The sequence below is a fragment of the Balaenoptera borealis genome (genome assembly GCF_965194805.1).
Source record: "Balaenoptera borealis genome assembly, chromosome: 18".
Lineage (NCBI taxonomy): Eukaryota > Metazoa > Chordata > Mammalia > Artiodactyla > Balaenopteridae > Balaenoptera > Balaenoptera borealis.
In genome coordinates, this window is record NC_138877.1 from 1,115,723 (window position 1) to 1,136,432 (window position 20,710).

The following is a 20,710-nucleotide window of genomic DNA, read 5'->3' on the forward strand; positions in this document are numbered from 1 at the left end:
TTGTGGTAACGAAATGTTCCTGAAATTAACAGACGGGGCGGGGGCGGGGGGGCGTGTTGCTCCGTTTGGCTTCAGGCGTTGTTTGGAAAGCAGCCCGTCACTTTTGTGCGTCTTGTGTTCTTCTGTCCTGGGCCGTCAGGGGCACCGTGCGCTCTTGACCCGCCCACCGAGACTCTCCTCCGCTGAAAACAGGTTCAGGTTGCTTGAATGGCATCTAACGGCACCTCTGCCGGGGTGAGTTGTTGACTGTCAGCGCCTGGAGCTGCCAGAGTCTTACCGTCGCCCTGTGTGACTGTCACATCTTTGTACTTGCAGAGCAAAAGTCAGTTTTCTCAGTCTCTCCAGGACGGACTCCGCTTGGGAGACCTGGGAGCGTAGAGAAAGTTGGTGTGTTTTCCGGGGGAAGAGGCAAGTTTCTCCTGCCCGGATTTCGGTCGCTGCTGTTACGTAGAACATCTCCATTATTTGAATGATGTAGTACTGCAGAATAGAGTTTTAGAACGTGACATTTTTAAAATCACCGGTTCTTTCATACATTTGTATTGTGCTGAGAAGTACTCAGCTGGAAAGATGGTGCCTCTGCATGTAGAATTGTCAAAGTGCTTTGTAAGCTGTAATGCAGCACACGTTATCTCGACTTGTACAGTATCAGAAATCTTATAAACGTAAAAGCGTTTTGATTTCCTTAGGAACATTATCTCTGGAATTTAAATAGAGCTTTAAAATTTAGCTTGGTTGTGAGAAAGTTTAAGATGTTTCCTTGGCCTAAAAACTAAAGCTCTTTTTTATCAAAAGAATGCAATTATTATAATATAAATCAGCAGGAACACTAATTTTATAGTAAATGATGACTAATTTTATTTAGCTACGTTTCCCTTTTTCTTGCGAAGTCTTTTAAAATGACAACCGTTTGAAGTGACAGCTATAATAATTGTTTATTATGATAAAGTTCTGCTTAGAGTATTAAAATCTTGGCATTAGATTTTTAATCAAGATTATGGTATTTCCCTTCATACATGCTAAGTTTGTGGAAATGATCTTTATGTGGGTCGTGTGTGTGACAGTGGTGGCATCTGACTTTTGCCCTGGCTTCTGTCTTTGCCAATGTCTTAGATCATTAAGGGGGGGGGGTGTCTTTTTTTTTTTGGAGTATATTTGATTTACAATGTTGTGTTAGTTTCAGTTGTAGGGCAAAATGAATCAGTTAAACATATACACATATCCGCTCTTTTTTTAAGATTCTTTTCCCATATAGGTCATTACAGAGTATTGAGTAGAGTTCCCTGTGCTATACAGCAGGTTCTTATTAGTTATCTATTTTATATATAGTAGTGTGTATATGTCAATCACAATCTCCCAATTTATCCCTCCCCCCCATCCCCCGGTAACCTTAAGATTGTTTTCTACATCCATGACTCTACTTCTGTTTTGCAAATAAGTTCATATGTACCCTTTTTTAAAATTTATTTTTATTATTTATTTATTTTTATAAATCTGTTTATTTATTTATTTTTGCCTGCGTTGGGTCTTCGTTGCGCGCGGGCTTTCTCTAGTTGCAGTGAGCAGGGGCTACTCTTCGTTGCGGTGCGCGGGCTTCTCATTGCGGTGGCTTCTTTTGTTGCGGAGCACGGGCTCTAGGCGCGCGGGTTTCAGTAGTTGTGGCTCGCGAGCTCTAGAGCGCAGGCTCAGTAGTTATGGCTCACGGGCTTAGTTGCTCTGCGGCATGTGGGATCTTCCCGGACCAGGGCTCGAATCCGTGTCTCCTGCATTGGCAGGTGGATTCTTAACCAGTGTGCTACCAGGGAAAGTCCCTATACCCGTTTTTTTAGATTCCACATGTAAGCAATATCATATGATATTTGTCTTTCTGTGTCTGACTTAACTTCAGTCAGTATGACAATCTATAGGTCCATCCATGTTGCTGCAAATGGCATTATTTTGTTCAAGAGCGGGGTTTTGCCAGTTTCTCACGTCGGCTCTCACTGTCCCCTTCACAGGATGGGAAATATAAATTAGCAGAGGGAAGTGTGATCAAGTAGAAAGAACATTAGACTTGGAAACAGAACTAGGTCGGAGTCTGGATTATGCCATTTACAGATCACCAAAATGTTTATCCATCTCTAGGTCGAATAAATATTCCCAGCCTACTTAGCTCTGATATTTACAATGACCAAATGAAGTACGTCAGAGCACTTTATATGATTATAAGAGATGGCAGATTCAAAGTATTATAGGTACCAAATAACTATATAAACAAAGGCAAACAATATTACATAGCTCTGCCTGTTTTTTCTTCTGATTTTTCTCCCTCCTTCTGAGTTGTATTGTTTCTCCTGAATTTTGTTTAATCATCCATTTCTAACTAAGCTAGGTATCTTTTCCTATACAAGAGAATTCCCTTTAATTTTCTCCTCTGATTATACTGAATATTCAATGTTGACAAACTGAAAAGTTTAATTCACAATAGAATTTCATCAGTAGGTCACCACCATGAACTTCAATGTGGACATGCTTTTTGTGAACTGTGCTTGTTAATAACTGAAGAATACAGCACAATTACATGCCCTGATTGTGAGGTAAGTTTTATTGTCTTTCATACTGAATGCATTACAACCTAATGTTAAAGGTAAAAATGTTAGAGAAATAAAACATACTTCTAGTTAGGAACTAGAAACTTGCATTTTTGCTGCTGAGTCTTTTAAGTAAAGAAACCTAGCAAAAGGTAAAGCTTTTCACATCCATTTTATAATTGTTCAAAGAGATCAAGAAGAATGCAAGGTTAAGGTCATACACTTATTAGCCTACATATTTTGACTCTGGAGATTTCTGTGGAATATTTCCTTTTTTTATTTATTTTTATTTTAATGTAGTATATTCCTTTCAAATCTCTACACCCCCCGCCCTTATTTTTTGGCCGCGCAGCGAGCGGGATCTTAGTTCCCTGACCAGGGATCAAACCTGAGACCCCTGCAGTGGAAGTGCGGAGTATTAACCACTGGACGGCCAGGGAAGTCCCCAAATCTCTACTCCCCTTTTCCACACCAATACCATGCAAGCAAATTTTGAATTTCCCCCTGACCCTCAACCTTTGTGTGTCATCTAATTTACATTTGTGGAGATGTGTAAAAAGCCAAAACAAAACAGGAGGCAAACAACGGCCTAAAGTTAATGTTAACTTCAGAAGCGCTAAAAATAGTACAGTTGCACTAAAATCTGTGTGCCCGTAATAATGAGAACAAATTAAGGATTTAAAATAAAATTTACTGAACTTTCTTTGCATTTACTACAAATATAAATGTTGCTCAGTTTATATAGTATGTTCCTGGAAAGTTGTCTTAATCTCTAAATTCATAATGTTCCACTTGAGAGATCAGAGTTTGGGGATTTGTATCCATTGTTTTCTATGGCAAACAATTAACATAGAGGCAGAAGACCTGGAATGCAGTCCTAGTTCTGTCACCCTAAGGCTGAGTTTCCTCATTTGTGAGATGGAAATAATACCTGCTTTTTTTATCTCATAGGATTGTAAGAGTCAAATCTGAATTATGTGAAAGTTCTCTACAAGCTTTAAAATAAGTGTGATAGTCGACCCTTGATTATTTAGGTGTGGATTAACTGGTTTGCAGGTTAAACGTGATAAAAATATATATAATAATATGTATATAAACATATAAATGTATAATTTGTGAAAGTTTCAATTATAGCATAAACATTTACATATAAGAAAACATCTGTTTTGGAATTACATACTTTACAAATCATGGCCTTTATTGTGGTAAATTCCTGTCCCCTTTCCCTTTTTTTTTTTTTTGACAGTCGGTTCCTCGGATGTGGCTAGCTACATAGTTAAGACAAAGGGGAACCTAGCTCCTGTGGTTGAAATGGAATATCCCTGACACATTGAGTCTTGTGGTGGGTTGATACATTGAGTCTTGTGGTGGGTAAAGAGTGAAGGGAAAAGGAAGAGGCAGAACTGTCTCTGCTCATATCCATCCTGTTCTGATATTCAAAAAACAGCAAGTTTATTAGAATGGTAACCTCTTGCCTTTTGTGGCAAATGACTTTGTGTTTAATGGTCTCTTAAATCACTATACTTGTATTATTTTTAGTGTTTTGGGTAACATCTAATGAAGTGTTTATAGTATATTTACAAATATTGGTTTTTGATTTTAGGGTTGTAACAAATCTATTTTGTATCATTTGACTAGTTCTGACTCTTACTTTGGGGGATATGTGATCTGTCCCATCCTTCCCTCCTTTTCCCCTTTCCCCCTGTGCTGAGTCCTTCAAGAAACCGTCCTGAAATTGTTACCACTCTTTTATTAGTTTTTAAAGTTTAGATTTTTCCTGATATCTTATATTTGGAATAAGAGATAATGGAAGAATCACATCTAAATTAGTGAAAAGTCTGAATTTATAGACTATTTCAGGATTGAAGTTTATTACTTTTAAATAATGTATATTGCTCTAAAAAGTAAGATTTAGGTACCTATATTCACATTAGACATATTTATAATTTATCTTTAATGTTGAAGGCCTAGGTAGTGCAGATTATTTCAAGCTTAAGCCTAAAATGATTCCATTCAGGGTTAATGGGTATACTTGTGTTCTTATTTCTGAGTTTGGGTGAATATGAATTTATCTATCAGTCTTTATCTTTTATAGTTGTATGGGTTTTTTTTATAACATCCCTTCTCTGCTTTTGACTGATATTAATGGTTAATAATAACCATTCTATAATTATATACAGCAATATGGCAGGTTTTGTTCAAGGATAGGATCATACTTAGGTACCATTCCAAAAATACTGGCATTTTATTGATAATTTAGACCTGAGTCCAAAAATATATTGGGCCATGAGGAAATGATAATTTATCCAATCAATAGGTAATTAATATATATTAAAATCCCATGTGGATTGGAAATGTTAATAACATGCAAATTGAAAATGTAGAATAGAAGAGACTATAGATAATTGTGTAATCTTGGATGGGGAAGCCTTGTTAAATGTATCACTGAAGTCAGAAACCATAGAAGAAATGCCGGTTAAATTTGACCGCATTTTTTCATTTACAAGTAGAAAAAAACAACCAAGCAAAAACACCACCATACATAAAACTTAAGTGACAAGCTGTGCTGGGGGAACGGGGAGAAAATCTTTATTATATATATTAGAAGTTAAGACTCTTTACACAACTTTAACTGAAATCTTTTAAGTCAGTTGTATTTAATATTTTCTTAAATTTCCTGGGAGAAATGTCCTGTATGAAATGTACTGGTAGTAACATTGACTTCTTACTATGAAATGACAAGCCAAAGGGGCATAAGTGAGAAGGTGGATAGAAATTAAGGTTTTAGCCCCCAATTTTGGGGGGAGGGGTGCTCTTAAAAATAACATTTGATCCAATGTGATTTTTTTAAAGTAACGCTTTTCTCCTAATTATCTAATAATAGATAACTGTCTTTGGTACATTATACTTGAAACTTGCTGGGACATCCTCTTCCCACCAAAGACACATATGGGAGACTATAACATTTAGTAGTCTGCTTTATTTCTCTCAGCATTAACCTATCCTCATGAGAGTCTCCTACGTTACTTTTAACGGCTGCATAATAAACCCTGGTACATAAGTGCTGTAATATCTCTTTATGAAAAACAGGTGGTTTTCAAATTCTTTCACTATACTTTTGCATAATTCCTCAAACCCACTCCCACCAAAAAAAAAAATCCCATCAGCAGGTTCTGTTAATTTCTATGTCTTAAAAAAAAAAATAGGTGTTTGTATTTGTCACATTTTAAAAAAATGTTTGGCAATTTAATGGGCAAAAAAATGGGCATCTGCTTGTTTTAAATTGCAAATCCCTGATTACTAGTGAAATTGAGCAATTTTTCATATGTTGACTTCTCAGCTCTTCTGGGAGGATCTTTAACAGATCCGTCCAGGTCTTTGCCATATTTTCCTTTTGAATTGTCTTTTTTCCTAACTTGTAAGAATACTTCATGTGATAGAAATATTAACACTTCGTTCTGTGTATTTTAATTATTGATATTTTCTCCCAATTTTTCATTTTTAATTTTATTACATTTAACCATTCAGAAATGCTTCCTTTTTCAGTTGTTTTTTTCCCCCTCCTTCATGGCTTCTAAGTTTTCTTTGATTAGGCAGACTTTTCATCTCAGAGTTATACATATTTATTTTTTTAATACTTATATACGTATTTTAAAAAGGTGCATATTAAATCTCTTTCTGTTCTATATGATGTAAGGTGAGTATGTAACTTTCTTCTTCAGAATGATTAGCTGGCTTTCCCACACGATTTATTGAATAATCCTTCGTCTGTTTAATGAAAATGCCATTTATAGTCTGTATGGAGTTCCCGTATATATGAGGATCTGTTTCAGGGCTTTGTTCTGTTCATTTACAGTTGACCCTTAGACAACTCAGGTTTGAACTGTGTAGGTCCATTTATACGTGGTTATTTTTCAGTAGTAAATACTACAGGACTACAGGGTCTGTGGTTGGTTGAATCTGAGGATGCAGAGGAACTGCAGATATGGAGGGCCAACTGTAAATTATATGCAGATTAACCCCGCATTGTTCAAGGGTCAACTTGTATTGTGCCACTACCCTAGTGTTTTAATACAGTAGCTTTATTAGAATCTGGTGGGATAAATCTCCACTGAATGGTATGTTAAAATTTTTGTAATTCTTGCACATTATATTTTCCATATGAACTTTAGGTGTATATTAATTTTATATTAGATGTGTTTTAGGGTATTAAATCTTTGTCTTCAGGAACCTAACATAATTTTCCATTTATTCAGTTTTTGTTTTATGATCCCCAATAAGTTTTTTTGGTTTTCTTTTCTTAGGGCTTATATTTTTCTTATTAAAGTTATCCCCAAGTATTTTAGAGTTTTGAACCTACCTTAAGATAGCACTGTAAAATTTTTACAGTAAATTTTTAAAGTAATGTTCCAAGTATTTCCTTTATAAGTGTGGTAAATATTTTAGTTAATGTTCTGTTTAATTAATAGCTGCCAAATTAACTGATTCCCTCAAAAATTAAAATAGGATAAAAATATCACATAGGTACAATTTTTCTTTGATTTAAAGAGGATTTAAGGATCTTTTCATTTATCTATGAATGGCTCACTAGTTTTTTGAATTCTGGATAAACAGAATTTATTGAATGACTTTCTGTTTTTTTGTTTTTAATCTTTTGTCCTAAGGTTGCTTCAACTATAAACACAAAACAAGAATACTGCCCAATAGGTGGATGTATTAAAGAAGATTCTTTTATGGAAAAACTTCAGTCTAAAAAGTATGTTCCATGTGCACTTATTTTAGTATTTAAAGTTCAGTATGTTTCTGAAAGAGTTATTTTAGAATTATTGATTAAAGGTCATTCTTAGTGTTTCTAACCCATTGTTTACAGAGAGCTCTTTAAGTTTATAATTTGAGCTGTTAATGAAATGGAGAATCCAGCTCCTAAAGAAGCAGCATTAGTTTGTCCTTATTTAAAGTGAGGCAAAAAAAGAATGCAAGATTACCATTTCTACACCCTATTTAATTGTTTTAGTCTCTTTTACCTACCTTTAGCTCTTCCAGACTCTTTCCTGTTCTGTGGTTCTTCATTGCCTGTCCAAATAAAATCCAAAATCCTTTAGGCTAGCAGTCATGACTTTTCACATTACTGCTGCAGTTTCTCTGTCCAGATTTAAATGGGTGCTTAGAAACCAACAGAAGAGTTATTTCTTTGGGTACTAAAACCACTTGGCTGAATTCTGGCACCTGGTTATTGATAGAACCAGAGGTAGCGCTCAGGCTCACTGAATGCAGGTACTGCTCCCAGCTCCTCTCTTTGTATTCCATCAGTCACTTCCTCCATAAGCACTGAGTGGAGTGATTAGAATAGATCGTTAGGAATCTTTGTGGCTCTGTGTGAGTCATAACATATAGGAGCACCTACATATCTAGCAGATGACTTACTGTGTGAGGGAGACCGACTTTAAAAGGGCAGTAAAGATTGTGCACCCGCTCCAGAGGAGGGAGCCCCTGCTCAGCTCCAGCCGGTCACTGGAGCCGTGTGTTGAGACCATCCCAGTGGTCCCAGATTATCCTTTTCTTTTCCAAGACAAAATAGAAATCTGGACTTCTACGTGAAACTTCCTTACTTTTTAAACATCATGCAAGTCAAGTCTGATTGTACTTGTCTAGATATGCGTAATGTCAAATACAGTTGCAAAGTAAAATTTTACTTTCAGAAGTAGATGAATCTGTTTTAGGTACCCCAATTTTTTTCCAAATTGCCATTTTTTAATTAGTTCTCCATGTCGAGTGTACTTACGTTAGAAACTCCTATTTCCTAATTTCGGTAGAGTTTGGTTTAAATAGTCATATATTTTAAAATAGAAGTATTCCTTGATACATGATATATTTCCTTCCTGATTTGTCTTTAATATTTTGAAACAGGAATTGAATGATGGACTCCTTATGGCTAATGCATTCACATATGTTTTCAAGAACATAAATGTCCACTTTTTAAAGTAATTGAATGTTTAAAAATTACCTAGTGTATTATTTCTTTCTGTGAGAGTAACATTTAATCATAGTAAACTATCATAGGCTTATGATTAACTTATTCAACAAACACTGAGTGCTTACTGTGTGCCAGCCAACATAGGGATATAAAGATAAAAATAGGCCGAAACTCTAGCATCTGTAGACAAGAAATGCAGCTTACTCTTCGGTTGAAATTAACTTGCCTAGTAAATTCATTACCTTTATGTACATTAGGCAGGCCTATAAGTACATTTTTTAATAGCTGGTATTTGTGTGTATAAATACTTTAATTGAGCTTAGGACAGTTCAATGATTATCAACATCTCTACCAAAAAATATCCGGGAAGGAGAGATGATTAGGAAATTAAAGCACAATTTATACTGTAAGCTGTTATTTTTAGAAATTTGTTAAGAAGTTGACTTCTTGATTAAAATTGTTTTATGTGAAAGCGTATTTAGTCATGGTTTTCCTCTCTTTGCATATCATAGATGATTGAGAACCCACTGTAAGTGTTCTTATAAGTCATCATAAGAATTATTTTTGATAGAGGGTAAAAATCAGAATAGAAGATTTAAATCATTATATAAATGTTGATACTTAAAATAATGTACTTGACATTTTTCCAGGATGAAGAATTGTTCTCAAGACTTCAAAAAGACTGCTGATCTACTAACTGTTGGTTTAAAACACTCAACCTCCACACACAGGACTGTTTTGAAACCATCAACTGTAATAGAGGTATGAAAAATGTAATTCATGAAGTGAGATGAGGCCAAACATTTTTACTTTTCTCTGGTAGCTTAACTTTCCTCTCCTCTCAAGGGTCCTGTAATTATAGATTGTTTTGGAAGCGTAAAGGTAACAGAGGTAAACCTACACTCCTTGCATGAATCTCTTGTTTTATTCTAAACTATGTCTCAACAGTTCTCTTTTCTTCCCAAGGCAGCCCATTTTACCTTTGACCAACTCTGTTAGTGCTCTTGATATTTACCTGTATGTAGCTGCTTCCCTTTGAACCTAGTTAACTGAATTCAGATTCTGTGAAACTTGTATAAAGTACAAGTTTCTAAATTCGTTTCTTTTTTAAGATTTTTTTTTTTGATGTGGACCATTTTTAAAGTCTTTATTGAATTTGTTACAATATTGCTTCTGCTTTATGTTTTGGTTTTTTGGCCGCGAGGCATGTGAGATCTTAGCTCCCCGACCAGGGATCGAACCCACACCCCCTGCACTAGAAGGCGGAGTCTTAACCACTGGACCGCCAGGGAAGTCCCACAAGTTTCTAAATTCTAAGTGTGGTTTTCCAGTTGTTTTAATGGCAACTAAAAGGCCTAATGGCACTCATTGATGATGATGTAATTGTTGTTGGAAGATTTGAATTTTACCAGTTACTAATGTATGATGACTTTAAATAATGTATTTTGATGACTTTAAATAATGTATTCTTTTAATTGAAGGTTAGAAACAGCATAGACTCCAAAATGCAGTTGAATGGAGTATTAAGTTTTTTTGTTAAGGAGATCATTAGTGGGCTGTGAGAGGAGAGAGCACTGTCTTCCGTGTTTAAATCTTAACGTAGCCTAATCATAATCTTGTTTTCTTAAAAACTATTACTTTTTACATGTATATATTTATGGCCGCGATAAAATTTTCAGGTAGTTTTAAGTTGCAAAATGTTTATAGGACATAATCCCATTTATTCAAAAAGATAGCTAAAAAAAGAAATCTGGAATGCTATCACCAAAACTCTAAAATGTTCACTGTTGCTTGTTTTCAGATTTCTGTAATGGGTCTATGTTGCTTTTGTAACCAAAACGGTAGCTTGATGTTTCTGCAACTAATACAGTATATCTAAGCATCTATTTTTATATTTTGTATTTGTATGTGGTCCTCCTCCCCCTTCTTAGGAGACTGAAACTGGGGAAGAAATTGATGAAGCATTGAAGGTGGCAGCCCAAAATTTTGAACAATTAAGTATTGCTGTAAAAGTAAGCATTCTGAATGATTAAATTCTATCATAAATTAAGGCATGTTCTCCTTAAATGTGTATATTTAGATGTAACATCACTGAAGGTAGAGCTTAGCACTGAGTTATTAAGTATGATAATCTAATGAGAGAAACGTACAAAAGAATGGAAAACTGTAATGGCCTGCTAGGATTAGTCTCCTAGCATTGTTGTGCTAGCAACCTACTGAAATTGGAGCTCTATTAAGGAACTCTCATTTCTGCTTGTTGTGAGCTGCATTTTGTCTTGGAAGCATTGCAGATCACCCTTCTAACATTGCTCATTATTTGGCTGTATACTGTTACACTGAGTCTTATGCTCTTTTCTTTCTTACCTCATCACCCAAGAGAGAGACTCCCTCATTTATTGACAAACAGCAAGCTCCTTGAACCTAGCAATGGCAAATTTAACAACCAAGGCATTCAAAAGGTTATATAGCTTATATGAAATTTAAGACTTCAACAGATGAATTTGGGAGGGGGGTAAAAATTCAGCCCATAAAAGGTTCATGTCCTTCTCACATGCAAAATACATTCAGCACATCTCACACCCCCAAAATTCTTAACCTATTTCAGCATCAACTCTAAGTCCAAAATCTCATCTGAGTATCTTCTAAATCAGGTATGGGTGAGACTCAGGGTATGACTCATGCTGGGGCAAAATTCCTCTCCAATCTGAATGTGTGAAACTAATAAATTATCTCCTTCTAAAATACGTTGGTTGGGCAAGCATAGGATAGACATTCCCATTCCAAAAAAGGAAAAATTGAAAGGAAAAAAAGAAAGATCTCAAGCAATAATTCTTTGTTTAAAAATATAAAGAAGTATGTAGAAGAGTCAACATTTTAATTCAAGTATTTTTAAAATATTTTATATAGGTATAAAGTTTTTTTTTTTGGCCGCGGCATGCAGGATCTTAGTTCCCCGACTAGGGACTGAACACATGCCCCTGTACTGGGACCGCAGAGTCTTAACCAGTGGACTGCCAGGGAATTCCCTAATATTATATTTTAAGTTTTTATGAATTTAAGGAATCCTGCCAGAGAGAAACTCAGCTATCCAAAATGATCCATTTCCTGTACTGATTAAAAGTGATAAGAAGTTTAGAAAACTTAGTGGATTTTCTAGGCCTTTTTGCTAATTTATCAGTACAGAGTGCTAACAAAGATGTGATCTTGTTGACAAGTACCAGGATTTAAAGTTTAACCTTGTGACTTATTTTTATTATCTGATCTCTTGTGTTGTTATTTTGAAAGGTCCAAAAAGTACCTTTTACTTTCAAAATTATGTTGAATAGTACAGTTCCTACAAAATAAAAATACCAAATTAGGTCTTTGTATTATGTTCTTCCCAGATGCTCGAACACATATACAATCAAACAAAAGAGGAGACAGTCAGTCTTATAGAGGTTCTGGAGAAACAGTTTGATCAGCTTTTCACTTCTCTTGATTCCAGGTAATAAGTTAAAAATATAGACTCAGTGCAACTGAAGCTTTTAACATTAACTTGTCATTTTATTCCTTTGTACAGACTGAAGAAATGAGTAAATTTTAAACGAGTTTGGAAGGTAATGGGTGGTCCCTACAGGCTGATGTTTACAGCTTCAAAATGAAGAACTATTTATTTATTTATTTAGGCTATTTGTCTTCTGATCCCAAAGCTGTTAAAATAAACAATTTCTTTCTTAAAGCAGTTAGCACAGAAAAGTACTTTCTAATTCTGAATCCTGTTGTAGAATTCAGCATACTTGGGAAAATGCAAACATACATTTTCATGTGGATAGTTCCATCATTTTTTTCAGGTATTTGCATCAGAGCAAATAATACTCTAGTGATTTTTCTAAACAAATACCATACTGTTACATATCCATTCTTTTTAAAAACGTTGATATATATGATCTCAAATAATCTTTAATCACACTTTGCATTTCAAGAGACAGGCTCATAAAAGTTGTGATAAATATATTTAGAAATGGTACTTGTCTATTTGGCTCTTAGTTCTTTTTTTTAGTCTGATTAGGATGACTAGAACATATGCTCAACACTATGAATGAATCAGTTGATATTCTTTATTCCTCAATGCTGATGGTATCTCACATTTGGTATTTAATTATAACACTTAAGTGATAGGTCATGTGCATGCATTTAAAAAATATTTCTTAAAAGTAGTAAATATACGTAATGAAGTTTACCTTTTTAACCATTTAAAAATACAGTTTAGTGGTGGGGGGAGGGGTAAATCAGGAGCTTGAGATGAACATACACACACTATATAAGATAGATAACCAACAAGGACCTACTGTATAGCACAGGCAACTGTACTAAATATTCTATGGTAACCTTTTTGAGAAAAGAACCTAAAAAAGAAAGAATATATGTATATGTATAACTGAATCACTTTGCTGTATACCTGAAACTAACACAACACTGAGTATCAACTATACACCAATAAAATTAAAATTAAAAAAGTAAGTTTAGTGGCATATGGTAATTTTATGTTTAACTCTTTGAAGACTGCCAAACTGTGTTCTATGGTGGCTACACATGTTACCTTCCCACCAGCAGTGCACAAAGGTTCCAATTTCTCCACATCCTCACCAACATTTGTTGTTTTTTTTTTTTAAAGATGAGCCATTTTCAGAATGTGAAGTGATGTCTCATTTTTGGATTTGACTTACATTTCCGTAATGGCTGGTATTGTGGAGCACATCTTTTCATGTGCTTATTAATTGACCATTTGTTTATTTTCTCTGGAGAGGTATGTATTCCAGTCCTTTGCCCAATTTTGATTTGGATTATTTATTTTGTTGTGGTTGGAGTAGGAGTTCTTTATACATTGTGGATGTTAGTCCTTTATCAGATACATCATTTTCAGGTATTTTCTCTCTTTCGGTGGCTTACCTTTTGTTTGTGTTTTTTTTTTTTTAATTTTTTTTTTAATTATTTTTTTTTCACACACACACACTGTATTTTATTTTTACAAGAGATAAATAGACTGACACCAAGCATTGTCCATGGATGACCACAACAAAAGCAACAATGATTGCAATTACCAAACATGAAACACACTCATACTATGTCATCATATTGACATTCAGTCCATTAATCCTCCACTGTAACAGCTCCTTTACTTTGCAGTGAAAATTGATTTGTATATTCTTTGCCTCTGAGTCCTTGTGGGATTTTTTTTTTTTTAATTCAGACAGAAAGTCACAAAAATTATACTCATCCTCATCAGTTCACTCAGTGTTTGTGTTTTTTAAAAAAGTTTTTTATTGGAGTATAGTTGATTTACAATGTTGAGTTAGTTTCAGGTGTACAGCAGAGTGATTCAGTTACACATACATGTATTCTTTTTCAGATTCTTTTCCACTATAGGTTATTACAAGATACTGAATATGGTTCCCTGTGCTGTACAGTAGGTCCTTGTTGTTTATCTACCTTATATAGGGTAGTGTGTATCTGATAATCCCAACCTCCTAATTTATCCCTCCCTCCCTTTCCCCTTTGGTGCCATAAGATTGTTTTCTATGTCTATGAGTCTGTTTCTGTTTTGTAAGTAAGTTCATTTATATTATTTTTTAGATTCCACATAAAGGTGATATATGATATTTGTCTTTCTCTGACTTCACTAAGTATAATATTCTCTAGGTCCATCCATGTTGCTGCAAATGGCATTATTTCATGCTTCTTTATGGCTGAGTCATATTCCATCGTATACACATATCACATCTTCTTTATCCATTCATCTGTTGATGGACACTTAGGTTGCTTCCATGTCTTGACTATTGTAAATAGTGCTGCTATGAACATTGAGGTGCATGTGTCTTTTTGAATTAGAGTTTTCGTCTTTTCCAGATATGTTCCCAGGAGTGGGATTGCTGGATCATATGGTAACTCTATTTTTAGTTTTTTAAGGAACCTCCGTACTGTTCTCCATAGTGGCTGTATCAATTTCCATTCCCACCAGCGGTGTAGGAGGGTTCCCTTTTCTCCACACCCTCTCCAGCATTTATTATTTGTAGACTTTTTGATGATGGCCATGCTGACCTATGTGAAGTGATACTTCATTGTAGTTTTGATTTGCATTTTTCTAATAATTAGTGATGTTGAGTATCTTTTCATATGCCTGTTGACCATCTGTATGACTGTCCTCTTTGGAGAAATGTCCATTTAGGTCTTTTGTCCATTTTTTGATTTTTTTTTTTTTTTTTATATTGAGCTGTATGAGCTGCTTGTATATTTTGGACATTAAGCCTCTGTTGATCACATCGTTTGCAAATATTTTCTCCCAGTCTGTAGGTTGTCTTTTGTTGTTTTGTTTATGGCTTCTTTTGCTGTGCAAAAGCTTGTAAGTTTGATTAGGTCCTATTTGTTTATTTTTGCTTTTATTTCTTTTGCCTTGGGAGACTGACCTAAGAAAACACTGCTTCTGTGGCTTGTCTTTTCACTCTCTTGATAGCATTCTTTGATCCAAAGAAGTTTTTAATTGATAAAGTCCAGTTTATCTGTTTTTTCTTTTGTTGCCTGTGTTTTGATGTCATATCCAAGAAATCATTGCCAAATCTAACATCATGAAGCTTTTCCCCCCTGTGTTTTCTTCTAAGAGTTTTATAGTTTTAGCTCTTACATTTAGGTCTTTGAGTCATTTTAAGCTAATTTTTGTATATAGTGTAAGGGAAGGGTCCAACTTATTCTTTCCCATATGGATATCCAGTTTTCCCAGCACCGTTTGTTGAAAAGACGGTCTTTTCTCCATTGAATGGTCTTGGCACTCTTGTCAAAACTCAGCTGAACCATATATGTGAAGATTTATTTCTGAGCTCTCTATTCTATTCCTTTGGTCCATCTGTCTGTCCTTGTGGCAGTAGCACACTGTTTTAATTACTGTGGCTTTGTAGCAAGTTTTGAAATCAGGATGTGTGAGCTCTCCAACTTTGTTCTTTTTCAAGGTTGTTTTGGAAGTTAAGGGTCCCTTGAGATCTCATGTGACTTTTAGGATGGGCTTTTCTATTCTACATGAAACATCATTGGGATTTTGATAGGGATGGCTTTGAATTGTAGATTGCTTTGGGTATTGACATCTTAACAACATTAAATCTTCTGGTTCATGAACGTGAGAGATCTTTCCATTTATTTTGTCTTCCTTAATTTCAGCAGTGTTGTGTAGTGTACAACAAGTGTACAAGTCTGTTGCATCCTCGGTTATGTTTATTCCTGAGTATATTCTTCTTTTTATTCTGTTGTAAAGTGAATTGTTAATTTCCTTTTCGGACTGTTCATTGTTAGTGTGTAGAAATGCATCTGATTTTTTGTGTGTTCATTTTCCATCCTACATCTTTGCTGAATTTGTTTATTAGACCTACTAGTATTTTTGTGGCATCTTTACCTATAAGATCATCATCTGCAAAAAGAGATCATTTTCCAACTTCTTGTAAATTTGGATGGCTTTTATATCTTTCTTTTTTTTTGCCTATTTACTCTGGCTAGAACTGACAATGATATATTAAATAGCAGTGGCAAAATCTCACATCCTTTTCTTGCTACCGTTCTTAGAAGAAAAGCTGTCAGTCTATCATCTAATGTAATGTTAGCTGTGGGTTTTTCTTATATAGCCTTTATTATGTTGATGTAGTTTCCCTCAATTCCTAATTTGAGTGCTTTTATCCTGAAAGGTGTTGAGAACGTCACATCCTTTTTCTCTATCATTTGAAAGGACCCTATGGGGGGTTTTACTTGTTTCTGTTAATGTGGTGTATAACATTAATTGATATTCATATGTTGAAGCTTCCTTCATTCCAGGGAATAAATCCCACTTGGCATGATGTGGTGTTCTTTCACTATACTGCTGATTCAATTTACTAGTATTTTATTGAGGGTTTTGCATTAATACTTGTAAGAGACGTTGATCTATAGTTTTCTTGTAGTGTTTTCATATGGCTTTGGTATGAGGGCAGTGCTGGTCTCATAGAATAAGTTAGGAGATGTTTTCTCTGGCTCTTCAGTTTTTTGGCAGAGTTTGAGGAGAATTGGCGTTAATTCTTCATAAAACTTTTGGTGAAGCCATCTAGTCCAGGGCTTCTCTTTCTGGGGAAGCTTTTGATTACTGATTCAATCTTATTACTTTTTTTTGGTCTGCTCAGATTTTCTGTTTCTTCATGATTCAGTGTTGGTAGGTGGTGTGTTTCTAGGAATTCGTCCATTTCGTCTAGGTTATCCAGTTTCTTGGCATACAGTTGTTTACAGCACTGTTTTCAAATATTTTTTGTTTCTGTAAAATTGATCATCCTATGCCTACTTTATTTTTGATTTTAGTAAGTTGGCTCTTCTCTTGTTTTCCTAGATAGTGTAGCTGAAAGTGGTCAATTTTGATCTTCTCAAAGAATCACCTTTTGGTTTCTTTGATTTTTCTCTGTTTTATCCTATCTATTCACTTATTTCCACGCTAATCTTATGACTCCTTCCTTCTGCTAGCTTTGGGTTTCGTGTTTTCTTCTCTGGTTCCTGAGGTGTAGAGTCGGTGTGTTGGTTTGCCCTGCCTTTTCTGATGTGTTTACAGCCGTGTGTTTCTCTGTCAGCTCTGCTGTCACTGCATCCCATACGTGTGGATACTTTGTTTTTCCATTTTCATTTGTCTCAAGATATTCTCCTTGTGTTTTTTTTCTTTGATCCATTTGTGTTTAGTAGTATGTTATTTAATTTCCACATATTTGTGAATTTTCCAGTTTCCTTCTATTATTGATTTCTAGTTTCACTCCCTTGTGATCAGAAAAGATACTTTGTATACTTTCAGTCTTTTAAAATGTATTAAGAGTTGTTTTTTGCCCTAACATGTGGTCTAACGTGGAGAGCGCTCCATGTATGCTTGAGGAAGATGTGTATTGTCTGTCATTGGGCGGAGTGTTTGTATGTTAGGTCCAGTTGGTCTACAATGTTGTTTAAGTAGTGTGTTTCCTTACTGATATTCTGTATGGCTTTTCTGTCCACAATTGGAAGTGTAGGATATTGAAGTCTCCACCTATACTTACAGAGCTCTCTATTTTTCCTTTATTACATCAATGTTTGCATCATATATTTTGGGCCTCTGATGTTTGGTACATATGTATTTATAATTGTTTTATCTTATTGGTGAATTGACCCTTTTATCAGTCTATAATGTCCTTCTTTGTCTTGTAACAGTTTTTGACTTAGTGTCTATTTTGCCTGAAATTAGCATAGCCACCCTAGCTCTCTTTCGGTTACTATTTGCATAGAATATCTCTTTCCATCCATTCACTTTCAACCTATGTTTGTCTTTAGATGTAAAATGAGTCTCTTATAGACCTAACTATATGCTGTCATTAAAAAAAAACCCAGGCTTCTCTGGTGGTGCAGTGGTTAAGAATCCGCCTGCCAATGCAGGAGACACTGGTTCGAGCCCTAGTCCGGGAAGATCCCACATGGCGTGGAGCAGCTAAGCCCATATACCACAACTACTGAGCCCGTGTTCTAGAGCCCACGAGCCACAACTGCTGAGCCTGCGTGCTGCAACTACTGAAGCCTGGGCCTCTAGAGCCCGTGCTCTGCAACAAGAGAAGCCACGGTTATGAGAAGCCCGTGCACCACAACGAAGAGTAGCCCCCGCTCACCACAACTAGAGAAAGTCCACGTGCAGCAACAAAGACCCAACGTAGACGAAAATAAATTAAAAAAAAAAAAAACAACTCACTTTTCTTCCCTCTGTGCCTTTTTTAAAATTTTTATTTATTTTTATTTTTGGCTGCGTTGGGGCTTCATTGCTGCACACGGGCTTTCTCTAGTTGCAGTGAGCGGGGCTTATTCTTCTTTGTGGTGTGCAGGCTTCTATATATGTCTAATAGCTTTTTTTGTCATTCATTTCCTCTATTACTACCTTCTTTTCTGTTTACTTAATTTTTTTTTTGGAGGTGACACATTTTGATTCCCTTCTCATTTCTTTTTTGCATATTCTATAGTTAGTTTTTTTTGTGGTTATCATGGGCATTACAAATAACATCCTCACATCTATTTCGAATTGAAACCAGCACAACTGAATTGCATACAAAACCTCTACTTTACATTTCCACCCGTTCTTTATGTTTTGTTGTCACAGTTGCGTCTTTATACATCGTGTACCCATTGACATAGCTTTATAGTCATTTTATGTATTTGTTCTTTAAATGCTGTGGAAAATATAGAGGAGTCATAAACCAAAATTACAATAATAATACATTTTGTATTTGCCCATGTATTTACCTTCTCCAGAGATGTTGATCTCTTTCATTTTAGCCTAAAGGGTTCCCTTTTGCAAAAAACCCCGAACGATCTGATTTAAAAATGGACAGAGGGACTGAATAGACATTTTTCCAAAGAAGACATACACCTGGCCAGTGGGTACCTGAAAAGGTGCTCAACGTCACTAATCATCAGGAAAATGCAAATGAAAACCACAATGAGATATCATCTCATACCTGTTAGTATGGCTATTCTTGAAAATATAGGAGATAACAAATGGTAGCAAAGATGTGGAGAAATGCAAACCCTTGTGTATTGTTGGTGAGTATGTAAATTGGTGCAGCCACTATGGAAAACGTATGGAGGTGCTTCAAAAAATTAAGAATTCACTAATTCTAATTCTGGGTATTTATTCGAAGAAAATAAACACACTAATTCGAAAAGATATATGCACCCCTGTGATCAATGCAGCATTATTTACAACAGCCAAGATAAGGAAACAACCTAAGAGTCCATCAATGGATGAATGTTTAAAGAAGATGTGGGTGTGTGGGTGTGTGTACGCACACACACGTATAGATGTCTGTGTATGTAATGGAATATCACACAGCCATTAAAAAGAAAGGAATCTTGTCAGGCCCTAGATGCAGAGAACAGATTGGTGACTGCTAGAGGTGGAGACGGGTGGGCGAGGGGGGTGAAAGGAGGCAGGAGGTGCCGCCTCCCAGTTACAAAATAAGTGTGTCGTGAGGGTGCAGCGCAGAGCGTGTGGCCGCAGTTACTACCGTGGTGTCACGTATTTGAGAGCCACTAAGAGAGCAGGTCTTGAACGTCCTTGTCACAAGAGAGAACTCTGTAACTGTGGTGGTGGATGGCAGCTGGACATTTTGCAGTATATGCAATTATCAGTTCATAATGCTGTACACTGAAATAAGCACAATGTCATGTGTCAACATACCTCAGTTTTTTTAAATAAAATTTTTTAAGTTAAAATTAAGTTTTTGAAAAAGAGAATTGGACGTTTGCAAAAACAGCCACCTCTCCCAGTCTTTGCAGACTGTCTGCCTGTGCAGCTGAGTTTTTGGATCAGCCTGGGTGAATGCTTAAGGTACTTTCAGGTCTTCTCCGAACATGTATCTTGCATAAGTGTGGCTTGTTCGACTCCTTTGTATTCTTAGCTGTTTACAATGTCTTAATTTCCTAAAGCATCTCACCCCAGCTTCTCCTTTGAGCCTCAGGCGGGCTGTTGTGTGTCTGTATCTGTGGTCTCTGTTGCCAGAGCACCTGTAGCTGTTAGTGTCTCTGCAGCCTTCCCAGCCCACTTTCTCTTGCTGCCCGAGTTCCGCATTAGGTAAAACAGCTCTTCAGGCAGCCCCCAGACAAATGAGGACGTTGCGAATAAGGTTTGCTGCGGCCCCTTCGGAGGGAAGGCATTGGGAACTGCGCTGCTGTCTCCAGACCAGGACTGCAGCACGCTGAGCAGGGGTCTGGGCGAGGTCAAGAAATGAAATTTCCTACTGATTTGACTGTGGGTTTCTCTCAGTTGCACATTTGCTTCATTGCTGTATACCTTTGTCCACTTCCCAGAGTCCTATAAGATTGTTTTAACCAATTTTTGGCTCTCATTTGAAATCTCCATTGGGGAACGAGGGCTTAGAGTTTCCTAGTCTGCCATTTTGCTGACATCACTCCCTAGGCATGATTTTTTTAGGAATCATCTGGAACTTATCAAAATGACCACTTATCCCCTAAAGAAATGATTTTCATAAAGTATATATATAATTGCTAAAAGTTTTTTGGAATACTTCTTCACCTTCAGAGCCTTGTCACATTCTTACTGCTCTTCAGTGTGGCAAACTCCTTTTTTGAGGCCAGATTTGATTTTGAGGAAATCGTTTTATTTATT

At 35.9% G+C, this 20,710-nt stretch overlaps 1 protein-coding gene across 5 annotated transcripts in view; it reads left to right on the forward strand.

Annotated features, from left to right (window-relative positions):
* RNF17 (ring finger protein 17) overlaps positions 1–20,710 on the forward strand; it is a 129,971-nt gene that overhangs the window by 15,404 nt on the left and 93,857 nt on the right. Inside the window, exons 3-8 of one of the 5 annotated variants that reach the window (XM_082364886.1) lie at positions 316–408; positions 2,482–2,576; positions 7,235–7,326; positions 9,195–9,306; positions 10,476–10,556; positions 11,928–12,028. In XM_082364886.1, coding sequence (XP_082221012.1) covers positions 316–408; positions 2,482–2,576; positions 7,235–7,326; positions 9,195–9,306; positions 10,476–10,556; positions 11,928–12,028 — 574 coding nt within the window. Of the gene's footprint in view, positions 1–91; positions 235–315; positions 409–2,481; positions 2,577–2,633; positions 3,913–7,234; positions 7,327–9,194; positions 9,307–10,475; positions 10,557–11,927; positions 12,029–13,832; positions 20,333–20,710 lie in introns of those variants that run through there. The other 4 variants (XM_082364887.1, XM_082364888.1, XM_082364890.1 and 1 more) reach the window with 4 other exon arrangements.